This window comes from Molothrus ater, chromosome 23 (assembly GCF_012460135.2).
Source record: "Molothrus ater isolate BHLD 08-10-18 breed brown headed cowbird chromosome 23, BPBGC_Mater_1.1, whole genome shotgun sequence".
NCBI lineage: Eukaryota > Metazoa > Chordata > Aves > Passeriformes > Icteridae > Molothrus > Molothrus ater.
Window position 1 is genome coordinate 623,070 of NC_050500.2, and position 12,322 is coordinate 635,391.

Sequence of the window (12,322 nt, forward strand, 5' to 3'; positions counted from 1 at the left end):
CCCACTGGGTTTGGGGACCTCCAGAGGGCTTCACCAGCACCACAAAATCCTTCCCACCTTCTTTAGCCACCCTTCCCACCTCCATCTTTAGCCACAGCACCGCAGGATTTCCTCCAGCTGAAATGCAACACAGAAAAATCCAACAGGACAGCAAAGGGACCAGGGAACGAGTGCAGCCATGATATTTTATGAAAAACCCTTTTGCTAGGATTTTTCTCCTGAGAAGCTGAGAGGCCTCAGGAACAAAATGCAAACAGTGGTTATCTGCTGCTGTGGAATGCAACAGGTGGATCTGGGATTGGGCTCATGTGGTTGTTTCTAATTAATGGCCAATCACAGCCCAGCTGTCTCAGACTCTGAGAGTCACGAGCTTTTGTTATCATTCCACTTCTTTCCTTCTGATGAAATCCTTTCTTCTATTCTTTTAGTACAGTTTTAATATATCATTTTCTTTTAATATAATATATACCATAAAATATAAATAATAAAATAATAAATCAGCCTTCTGAAACGCGGAGTCAGGATCTCTTCCCTCATCCTGAGACCCCTGCGAACACCACCACAGGCGAGAGGGAGAGGAGGGGAGGGAAACCACGAGCCCAGGGCAGCAGAGGTGCCCCAGCCCTCACCTGCTGCTGCCAGCCCCACGTCCAGGGGGTTCCTCTTGAGCTCACAGCGGCTCTGGCTCTCTGGCATGCCGAGCTGGCGGCCCTGCTGCAGGCTGGAGATGATGCTGGACAGGTCGGTGTCGCGGCTGCGGCAGAGCACAGAAACCCCACGTTAAGGAAATCCCACCACTCAAAGTACCTGAAGTACCTGTCCCCCAGAATTGCTTTCTTTCCCCCATGTGAGCACAGCTGGGAGAGGTTTTTGTGTGCTCCAGCACTGCTGGATTGCAGGATTGCCCCTTCCCTCCCTCCCTGTCTCTCCTTTCCTCCCTCTCTCCTTCCCTCTCTCCCTCCCTAACCTCTCCTGGATTTTTGGGGATTTCAAAGCCCTTCCCAAACTCCCCTCTCATTTCCCATCAAGGGCCCTGCAGCTGCCAGAGCTGCTGATTTCTGATCCCAGCCCTGCCAGATAGAACTTGCGTGGGCCAGGACTCACATGGAGGATGGAAAAACTGAAAGCGGAGGAATTGGCAGAGCTGCTCCAGAATGAATAGGAAACTTGAACTGAAATAACTGATAGTTTTCTATCAGCTGCCACCCTTCTATTCTTAAAAACCTAAGTTTTTCCATTCCATCAGTGCTGGGACAAAAGGCAGTTTGGTTTGGTTGAATGATGGTTTCTCTCCTCAGACAGAAACCCACCACGAGCCCAGGCAGCAGCGTTCCCCAGAGCTGAGGGGACAGATCTATTTACAAAACCCATTTTCAACTCCCCCTCCAACAGATCCCGAAACAATGCTCTTCCTTCAGGGAAAACAGACTGTGTTAGAGCAATGCAGCATTATTTTGCCTGCTCTCCTTGCATCACACTCCTGCTAACTAGGCTGGGTTAGTCCTTTTTTTTCTATTTTTTTTTTCCTTCTATGGAAAGGAAGAACACAACAACCAATTCGCTGTAGCAGACACTGCAGCTCAGTGGTGAATTCTTTTGCTGGCAAACCACTCTCCAGTTGCAAAATATTCCTGAGTAAAGGATCTACAAGGAGTGAGGAGGAAGAAGAAGGTGGCAGGAGCTGGAACATCTCCCTTTGGTTTGTTTGCAGGAGATGCTGAGCTCCCCATCCGGCCAGCACCAGGGGCTCACCCTCAGCTGAACAGGACAACTTCTCCTGCTCTGTCTCTGAAGGGAAGATGACAGCCAGGAGAGCCAGAGACACTTGGCAGAAACGACAGAAACGAGGAATAAATGAAGAACAAATGAGGAACAAATGAGGAACACGGCCCTCCCTGCCCAGCCACAGCTCCCTCCCTGCTCCCACCCGGGGGTGTCCTCACCTGGGCCCGGCAGAGCAGCCCGGAGGGTGCATTATCTGCAGAATTACCCAGCACTGATCTGCCTTAAATATCCCCCCGGTGCAGCTCCCGGGGCTCCCAGCCCAGCCCGGGCTGCAGCAGGGATGGAGCTAATCCGTGTCTAGCTGCTGCTAAGCTGATCAGCCCAGGACAGAAAGTCTTTAGGTACTTTCAGCGGGCGTCTGGCTGCAGATTTCCAGGGGAGGCTGCAGACACAAACAGCCCCTGATTCCCTCCAGGATCCCCCGTCCCTCGGGGGGATCAGCAGGAGAAGGGATGCTGGGCTCCCAAATCCCCTGAGCACCCTCCCACCTCCCCCCAGAGCAGTTCAGAGTGCTCCTTATGCAAGCACGAGGCTCATTACTTAAGCAAGCCCACAGGTGAGTGGGAAGCCCATTTCTCCTGTGCCAAGCAGTTTTGGGTCTTATCCTCTTTTAGCTGCCACCTTTAAGATGCATTATGCAAATATTTTGGTGTCTTAAGTCATTTATGGGATTAATGTGAAGTGATTATCAGTTCTTTTTAATCATGCCAATCAATAAGTGGCTGTCAGGGACAGAGGACAAATGCAGATAAACGCTGCCATCAGCACAAGGCCCGGAAAGGGCGGAGGAGAGGAGCCAGGAGAGCAGGGAGTGGGAAGAGAAAAATGGGATAATTACATCTTTGCATTTGCACACTGCCTCGCATCCCAGCAGAGCCCGGAGCGGGCTGGTGGGTAAACACCTCCAGCTGCTGGGAGGGATTGTTTTACCCAGCAGGAAAATGCAGCCCCCTCTCTCCGGAGCAGCTCCTCAGAACCCAGAGAGGGCAGGACACCGGGATGGATCCAGGGAAAACAGAACCCGGGACAGGGAGGGAATCATCCCCACCAGCACCAGCAGCGCTGCTCTCCTTGCCCCAGAACCTCCTGCTGTCAGGAGATTGTCCATGGTTTGAAATAAAAACCATCGGGGTGTGCACAGGTGCACCAGCAAATCCAGGCTCAGGGGGCCACAGGCACAGTCCAGCCTCAGTTTACCCCTGGAGCCAGGCAGAACCCAGTCCCATTGTCCATCCCAGTCCCTCCCAGCCCAATAAAAACCTCAATGGTGTCTAAGGTGCATTAGCAAGGAGCCACAGGCACAGTCCAGCCTCAGTTTACCCATGGAGCCAGGCCAAACTCAGTCCCATTGTCCATCCCAGTCCCACCCCAGCCTCAGTTTACCCATGGAACCAGGTAGAACCCAGTCCTATTCTCCACCCCAGCCCCTTCCAGCCTCGGTTTACCCATGGAACCAGGCCAAACCCAGTCCCATTCTCCATCCCAGTCCCTCCCAGCCCAATAAAAACCTCAATGGTGTCTAAAGGTGCATTAGCAAGGAGCCACAGGCACAGTCCAGCCTCAGTTTACCCCTGGAACCAGGCAGAACCCAGTGCCACTGTCCACCCCAGCCCCTTGGCTGCTGGCCTGTGAGCCCCAGTGGGCACAGAGGTGCTGCCAGATGTCCCCGAGGGTCACAGCCACCCCAGAGCCTGCCCAGCCAGACCCAGGCTGGCAGCAACGCCTCCCAAATGTGCTTCATCTGCAGCCATTAGCAGCGAGTGCATGTCTAAGGAGGAGAGGGATGAGCAGACTAATGGCTGGAGACAATTAAGCAGAGGATAAATCAGTGTCAGGGCTCTGCAGAGCACAGGCAGCCAGGCGCCCGCAGGCTCTGCTCACAGACTGCACGGGGGAAGGAGACAGCTCGGGCAGGATGGAAATCACTCCCACCAGGGGCTGCCCTTCCCTTCCTGCTGCTCCCTCTGCCCAGAGAGAGGAGGTGATGGGGCAGGAGCTGCCCCCAGTGCCCCATCCTCCTCACGGGTGAGGCTGAAGGAGCCTGGCAGGGTCTGCTGGCACTGCCAGCTGTGCCCTGCCCGAGCCCCAGGCTCACTGCAGAGAGATGCCAGCCAGGAGAAGGGCAGTGCCCTGCACAGGAGCAGTTCCAGCCTGCTGCAGCTCCCAAGGGCTGCTCCAGAGTGAGATGTTGGTGTGAATGTGGAGCTCAGGCTGTCCCTGCCCTGCTCCAGATTGAGCTGTTGGTGTGAATGTGGAGCTCAGGCTGTGCCTGCCCTGCTCCAGAGTGAGATGTTGGTGTGAATATGGAGCTCAGGCTGTCCCTGCCCTGCTCCAGATTGAGCTGTTGGTGTGAATGTGGAGCTCCAGAGTGAGCTGTTGGTGTGAATGTGGAGCTCCAGAGTGAGCTGTTGGTGTGAATGTGGAGCTCCAGAGTGAGCTGTTGGTGTGAATGTGGAGCTCCAGAGTGAGATGTTGGTGTGAATGTGGAGCTCAGGCTGTCCCTGCCCTGCTCCAGAGTGAGGTGCTGGTGTGAATATGGAGCTCAGGCCATCCTTGCTCTGCTCCAGATTGAGCTGTTGGTGTAAATGTGGAGCTCAGGCTGTCCCTGCCCTGCTCCAGAGTGAGCTGTTGGTGTGAATGTGGAGCTCCAGATTGAGCTGTTGGTGCAATTTTGGAGCTCAGGCTCCCCTTGCCCTACTCCAGGCCTCACTGGGCTGGCAGCTCTGGGCTGCCCAGGAATGGAGCAGACAGCAGAGCCCACCTGGCCCTGCAGCCTCAGGAGCTCCAGAGAGAGCTGGGACAGAACCTCAGGGAGCCCCAAACCAGCAGGGACAAAATTCCAAGGTCCAGAAAGTGCAGGAGAGCTGAGGGAATGGGGAACAGACCCAGCACCACACCAGAGTGGGGAACTTTCCCTAATACTCCATCAAATCAAAGCAAAGCTGGGAAAACACACTCAAAAAACTCTGCAGGAATGCAAAGTAGGGGACTGGAAGAGAAGAGAGACTCAGAAAGTGAAATAGGAAGGAAATAAAATGGAAAAACATTTCTTTTAGAACACATTCCACCAGCTCTCCATCCCCTTAACGATCAGGCAGTAAGTGCAGGGATTATATTAAATTTTACTGATCAATACAGCAGCCATAAAACTGTCCCGACCCTCTGCCCCTCCCTCCAATAAAGAAAGGGAAAATCCAATATGCAAAGGGAGCAGTGTCAGACCTGCAGGGAAAGGAGACACCGGGGCAGTGAGCAGGGCAGGGCAGGGGCAGCTGCACCCAGGGCTGTTCCATGGCTCAGGGGCAGGCTCAGATCCTCCCCTCTGCAGTGATTCCCTCCTGACCCTGCCTGGCAGGGCAGAGAAGCTCCAGTGGATGAGAAACACGAGGGGTTTTTCCTTTTCTGCTCTCAGCAGCACAAAACCCAAGTTTTGCTGTCAGGAGCAGCATCCCAGGCTGCTGGAGGAAACAACCTCGAGTTTCAGCAGGGGAGGTTTGGATGGGATCTCAGGGAACATTTCCCACCCAAAAACAAGGGAACAGAGCCCTGGCCAGGCTGCCCAGGGCACAGCTGGAGTGCCCAGCCCTGCAGGGCTCAGGAACCATGGGGAGGTGGCCTTGGGGACACACAGGACACTGCTGGCCCTGGGGACACACAGGACACTGCTGGCCCTGGAAGGGCTCAGGAGGTGGCCCTGGGGACCCTGGAGGGCTCAGGAGGTGACCCTGGGGACACAGGACACTGCTGGCCCTGGTGACCCTGGAGGGCTCAGGAGGTGGCCCTGGGGACGCCCTGGGCACTGCTGGCCCTGGTGACCCTGGAGGGCTCAGGAGGTGGCCCTGGTGACCCTGGAGGGCTCAGGAGGTGGCCCTGGGGACACACAGGGCACTGCTGGCCCTGGTGACCCTGGAGGGCTCAGGAGGTGGCCCTGGTGACCCTGGAGGGCTCAGGAGGTGGCCCTGGGGACACACAGGGCACTGCTGGCCCTGGTGACACTGGAGGGCTCAGGAGGTGGCCCTGGAGACTCTGGAGGGCTCAGGAGATGACCCTGGGGACAGCCTGGGCACTGCTGGCCCTGGCATTGCTGGAGCTGGCCCTGGCAGGGTTAGGCTGGCCCTGGTGACCCTGGAGGGCTCAGGAGGTGGCCCTGGGGACACACAGGGCACTGCTGGCCCTGGCATTGCTGGAGCTGGCCCTGGTGACCCGCAGGGAGCCAGGATCCTGCAGAGCACTCTGTGCCTCAGGGCTGCCCCCAGCCCGGGGTGGGAGGGATGTGAATCAGGCCTGGGGAGGGAATAATGAGCTTTTTGTGGGAGCCATGAAGGGAGAGCCCAGGCTGGTCCATAAATGCTGTGGCACCATCCCAGCCCTGGGAAACACCTGATGGAACAGCACAGCTGGGGCATGGCAGGGCTGGGCCAGCTCCCAAGGGCACTCAGATTTCCTAGCATTTAAAAACTAAGCATTTGTTTAAAAAATTGTTAGCATTTGTTAAAAAAACCAAACTAATAACTGATTTCTAAAGAAACATCAGCACTCCAGTCCAGCCCCTGGAAAAAAAAAAACTCAATTTGGTGAATCTGGGGGTTGTACAGGACCTGGAGGAGCTGCAGGAGCAATTCCTGCTGCAGCCCCCACATGAAACTCCAGCAGGGCCATTGCCTTTCCCTGCAGTGTCCAGCCTCCCCGGGCCATTTAATCACACTCTCATTGATTTTCAGGCCCCAGAAGGGACTGCTCTGCCTGCCTGCCCTGACCTCCTGCTCAGAACCTGTCACAAAATCAGCCCCTGGTGCTCCCAGTTAATGCTGGCAGCTCAGAGGGGAGAAAATGTGTGAGTTGTGTCTCTGCTGTGTATGAACATAGAGCTCCCCACCCCAACCCTGACCACGCCAAATCCAGTGTCTGGGAATAAAATCAGGTTTAAAATCAGGAAATAAATCAAGAACTGATGAATCCCCTCAGCTTCTTCCTTACTAGAACACAAAGCTTCCGAAACAAATAATTTTTTAAAAAATTATTTGTTAATTAATTTTTAAAAATAGAATTAATTTAAAATTAATTTAAAATTAATTTTAAAATAATTTTTAAATAATTTAAAAATAATTTTTAAATAATTTTAAATTAATGAAAAATTAATGAAAATTAAAATTTTAATTTAATAGAAAATGAATTTAAATTAAAATTCATTTAATGATAATTTAAATTCAATTTTAAATTTAATTTTTTTAAAATCCTAAACATAAAAAAAAAAAAAATTCACAAGCTCTGAGTCCCCCCACACACAGGGCACCAAAGCAGCGAAGGATTGGCCACCCTGCAGCCCAGCAGAGCCAGGAGCCACCCTGGACAGGGAATTCTGAGGGAATTCTGAGCAATCACTGCCTGCCAGCAATGCAGCAACTCCCTGGCTGTGCCCTGGCGTGGCCCCTGAGGCAAGGTCAGCGCCCCAGGCCAGCCTTAAGCCGGGCTCCTGAGTCAGCAGAGGCAGGGCTGGGATCAGGGAAAGCCTCAGCTCAGCCCCACCGGCCCCTCCCGGCCCCAAAGCCACCCCAGGGGCAGCCAGGGCAGGGATTGGGGTCAAGGGGACAGGGCAGGGTGGGGCAGCAGCCTGAGCCCTCCTGCGGCGCTGGCACCTCCTGGCTGGGCTGGCACCTGTCCTGCAGGGCTGGCACCTCCTGGCACAGCCAAGGCAGCTCCTGGGAATGCCCCTGCCACAGGAGCAGGACGCTCCCCACGGGAATTCATTCTGTGCCCTGGACAGAAGCCAGCATGCAAAGCTCAAGGAAAGCCACCACTTATTATTACTGTGATTTGTAAAATGTATTTTCATATATTTATCATATAAATATATTGTATTATTGTATTATTTATATTGTATATTACATTCTATATAATTATATATTATATTGTGTTATTATATAGTATTATACTGTATTATATATTTTATATTATACTTATATATTATGTTATATTGTTATATGTATTATGTATTGTATTATTATACTGTATTATATATTATAGTGTTATATGTACTATGTATTGTATTATTATACTGTATTATATATTATATTGTTATATGTATTTTGTATTGTGTTGTATTATATTTATTTTCTAATTGTATATATTAAATTATTAAATATAAGTATATAATATAAATAGATTATTTCTTGTGTATTGTTATTATATTATGTATATGTATTATCTATATGAATAGTATGTTTTATGTATTATATTGTATATTGTGCACTATTATATATTATATTATTAAATATTTGTATTATTATTATTATTATTGTTATTGTTATTATTGTTGCTATTGAATTTTTATTGTATTTTCATTGCTCAGCCTTTTGTGTAACTTTTCAAACTTCCCCACTGGTCCAAACCCCTGTGTGTCACTCTGTCCTTGCCACACACGGGTCTGACAGAACAATCCCCAGCCTCCCCCTCTGCCTGCCAGGGACCTGAGCTTCACCCAGGGAGAGAAGGGGGACATGAGGAGAGGAAAGGAGGAGGAGAAAGAGAAATTTCAACTTTGTTTAATAAACAAAGTTTTCCCAACTGGAGGGAGAGGCCTGAAAATCCCAACCCTCCCCATGGGCAGCACAGCCCTAAATCTCCCTGCAGCCTGAGCCTGGAAAAACAAATTAATCATCCTGCAATGTCCCCAGCAAAATGCCCATAAAATTTCATTAATGCTCATGACAGTTCATAAAAATGATCAGTAGGGCTGGCAACTCCAAAATAAGGTGGAAATAAGTATGAAGATGTTTTTGCTGTAAGCCTGCTTTGTCATTCAGCTCCTTGCAAGCTCATAAATAAAAAGCAGCTGGAATTACAGCACCCTGAGAGAGGGGGAGGAGAGGGATCCCTGAGTGGGGACCTGGCAGGAGATTTCTGCTCAGCAGGGACAGGGATGTGGGGCTGGCACAGCTGCTGGGGCTCCTCCAACACCCCAAATCCTCCCTCACCAAGTGCAGCTGATGAATATTAAAATAATATTAAAATCACATTAAAATAATGCAATGCGTGGAATAAAATAATGGGGAAAATGGAAAATAAAATAAGCAGCTTTGATTGGTGCTGGGCAGGAGGGGAGGGAGGATCCAGAGGAATCCCTCACAGCACCCAGGACACTCCAAACCATCCCAACCCCACGGGGCTGTGAGCACAGAAAATCTCCAGTTCCAGCCCTGCAAGTCTGGACCCAACAGCAGCAGGTTGGTTCTTTTTTGGGGATTGGCTCTTCCTTTGAGGATTATGTGAGCTGAAAGGCATCAGGAATTCTTCCCAAGGCTGTCTGTGGCCTTCAGATCTCAGTTTATCCCAAATCCTTTAGGATTCCCTATAAAAATTCCATTACCCCCTCCCATGTACCGAAGATTTCAGCACACTGGGGATAAACATGGCCAGAATTACTCTTAATAAACTTTTCCCTTTTCTTGTAGGAATCTACAGCTTTTCCCACCTTTATCTGAAATGCAATTTTAGCTTTAAATGCAAGCTAGGACTGGTTTATCAGCTCCCATTCCCCTTTAGCACCCGACTCTCTGCTAGTCCATAAATGCTCCCCCTTCCCTACCCCATCCCTGCAGCCAGATAAATCTGCCTGGGAATGAGTGCGGGAGCACAAAGCGCTGCTAATGAAATGATGAGGACATCATTAACTCACATTAAGTCATACTTTTCAGCACTCCAAGCTTTCCCCTTGTTTGGCCTTATCATCCCTGTAGGAAAGGGAAAAGCCACTCAGGTACCTCTGCTGTGCCTGACTGCCAAAATCCCAGGGTGGGGATTGAAGAATTCCCCTGAGCAGCCACTGCCCAAACCCAGGGCAGGAAGGAGCTGGATGGGCTGAATTCAGCCTGATGTTAAATGCTAAATTCATGCCTGATGTTATTTAGGATATTTATTTAACAGGATAGTTAAAGTCCTTTTCCTGCCATGGCTGACACATCTGTGGTGTCTCACTGGGGACTTCTGAGGTCTTCCACAGAGTCAAGAATGAAATTGTCCCCAGAGCTGTGGGAACAGCTCTGCAGAGCTGGGATCTTCTCTCCCCTGACTTCATCTGATGGGCAAAAGTGAACTCGTTCAGCTTTCCCAGCTGGGAGCAGCCAGGGAGTGCCAGAGGGGCCAGGCAGGTCCCTGTGTGGGGCCCTGCTCCTGTGCCCTGCCTGGCCCCAGGGCTCAGCCTCAGCCTCCAGCTGCTGAAAACTCCCCCTGACCTTTCAGTCCCCCTCTCAGGTCTCAGAGATTAGAAAGGAAAAGCTGACAAAAAAAAATAATAAATGACAGCAGGCAGCCCCGGAGGGATGCTGTGTCAGTGCTGGGAGGGCAGGGCACAGCATCAGCGCTGTGCCACTGATAACTGTGTCACCTGTGTCACCTGTGTCACCTGTGTGCCCCAGCAGAGCTCTGCTGAGTCAGGAGCAGCCTTGACACCTCCACCAGCAGCTGCTTTTCAATCCTCCCCTGCTCTCCTTGCCAAAGCACGGAGCTAAATCACTGCAGTTCCCATTTTCTTTGCTTCTCCCATCTCCTTTCCCAGGTGTTTTTCACCTCCTCCTTCCCCCCAGCCTGATTTATGTCCCTTTTCCTCCTGCCTGCCCTGTTCCATTCCCCTTTGGCAGCTGCACACCCAGCAGGGCAGGTCTCTGGTAACACCTGAGCCTCCCTGCCAGCCCTGCTGGAACTGAAATCTGCTTTACAGGGCTGGGAGCTGCCAACCTGGGCTGCTCGAACACAGAAAACCCCAAATCCTTCCTCTGCCACACAGCATAACCAGGTTTTTGCCCTTTTCTATGGGCAGCTTTTGACAGCTGGACTCCTCAGGAAAAGCAAAACTTCTGTTCCCAGGGGAATTACTGAGGTTTCTCCCAGGACAGAGCTAAACTGAAGGGAACAGTCAAGCTGAGGAAGACCAGGAAATGCGTTTGACATAAAAATCAGAGCATTATTTTATTCCACGCATTGCAAGCTCAGAATAATTTTTTTAAGACAGGGATTCTAATTTCCAAAGGTGTTGGCACCCTCAGCTGCCATTGTGCAGAATCATTGCTCACAGGGCCATTAATTAAGGCACTGTCAGCACTTCCATCCCAAACCTCTGCCTTTTAGGAGTTTATAACAGCCATAAAATTCTGCTCTGGGCTGAAATTTAGCATGGAAGGAATCCATCCCTTTGTATTTGAGAGTCCCAGCAGCTTGGAGCAGCCAGCCAGGGCTTGCACTCTGAGGGCTGCCTTTCAAAAATCTGTTTTTATGGGTGCTGAGCTGCTGCACTGGCTCCTTGTGCTCACTGTGGGATGGGGCTTGTGCTCTTCACGCTGGAAAATTTGGGAATCGTGGGGGTTTGTGGTTCAGAGGCACAGCCTGAAACACCAGTTAAATACCAGAGAATTGCCCTGCCCTCACTGCTCCCTGCTGGAGGATGAGTCCACGTGGATTCCCCACCTTCACTCCCATGGCCAAGGCTGAATCCCTCTCCAGTTAAAGACACGGACACTGCTCCATCAGCGGCAATAATTTCCCTTTTTTCCATCTCTAACTGAACAGGCTCACACAAAACATCAAAAATTCCCTTTCAGCAAAACTCCAGTTTCCCCCTGGCAGATCCCAGGGAGCAGATCCTGATTTGCCCAGCACCCAGGAGTGGAGGGAGCATCCCCAGACCCCCACCCTGCCTCCTCCTGCTGTTTTCTCCTCCCTGAGAAGTTTCCCAGCTGCTCAGATTTATTGTTCTCATTCCACAGACCAAGCAGTTTTCTACAACTGAAGGGCTGCATCCTGATCTGGAAATGCAGAATAAAAGAGACCTTTCAAAATGCCAGGTTTTAGTGCAAATTTCTGGATTTTTAAAGGATGAGAAGAGTTTGTGACTGCTGGCAGCACATGAAGATAATGCACCATGCCCAGGAAATCAGGGGTCACAGAGGAATATTCAGTTTGCAACTGGAGAGCTTCAATTCATGAATTTCCACCTTCTTGGGGCCAGAGGAAGCACAGCAAAATTGGGCTTTCTTTAGAAATCTCATCAATTCTCTCTTCCAATGTAAAAGGGACCATTTGCCCCAAAACTTTCCCCAAAATAACAACAAAATAGAGGGTGTGTGGGAAGGGGAGGGTGAGGAACAAAGGGAGGGAGAAATAAACCCCAGAAGTGCCAGAAATGTTCATTTACATCCATCAGCACCCAGGAACAAATGAGAAACTCTCAGCCCCCCACACAGAGAGGTGCCCCAAACCGGTACCTGCAGGAGCTCTCTCGGAAGGAGATGTTCAGATCCCAGTGGGTGTGAACCCTGCAACAAACAAACAAACAAACCAAAACCAGGGCTCAGAGGCGGGGGCTGAGCACTCCTGTCCTGCCCCTGAACCTGCTCCACCCTGGGGACCCCCAGAGCCCCTCAGCCCCAATTCCTGCCCCAATTCCTGCCCCAATTCCAGACCCAATTCCTGCCCCAAATCCAGACCCAATTCCTGCCCCAATTCCAGACCCAATTCCTGCCCCAATTCCTGCCCTGTCCAGCCC

At 51.0% G+C, this 12,322-nt stretch overlaps 1 protein-coding gene across 1 annotated transcript in view; it reads right to left on the reverse strand.

The window, feature by feature from the left end:
* SAMD11 (sterile alpha motif domain containing 11) overlaps positions 1-12,322 on the reverse strand; it is an 80,414-nt gene that overhangs the window by 43,683 nt on the left and 24,409 nt on the right. The window contains 2 exon segments of the mRNA XM_036396254.2: positions 630-754; positions 12,042-12,092. Of these exon segments, the coding sequence (XP_036252147.2) occupies positions 630-754; positions 12,042-12,092 (176 nt within the window).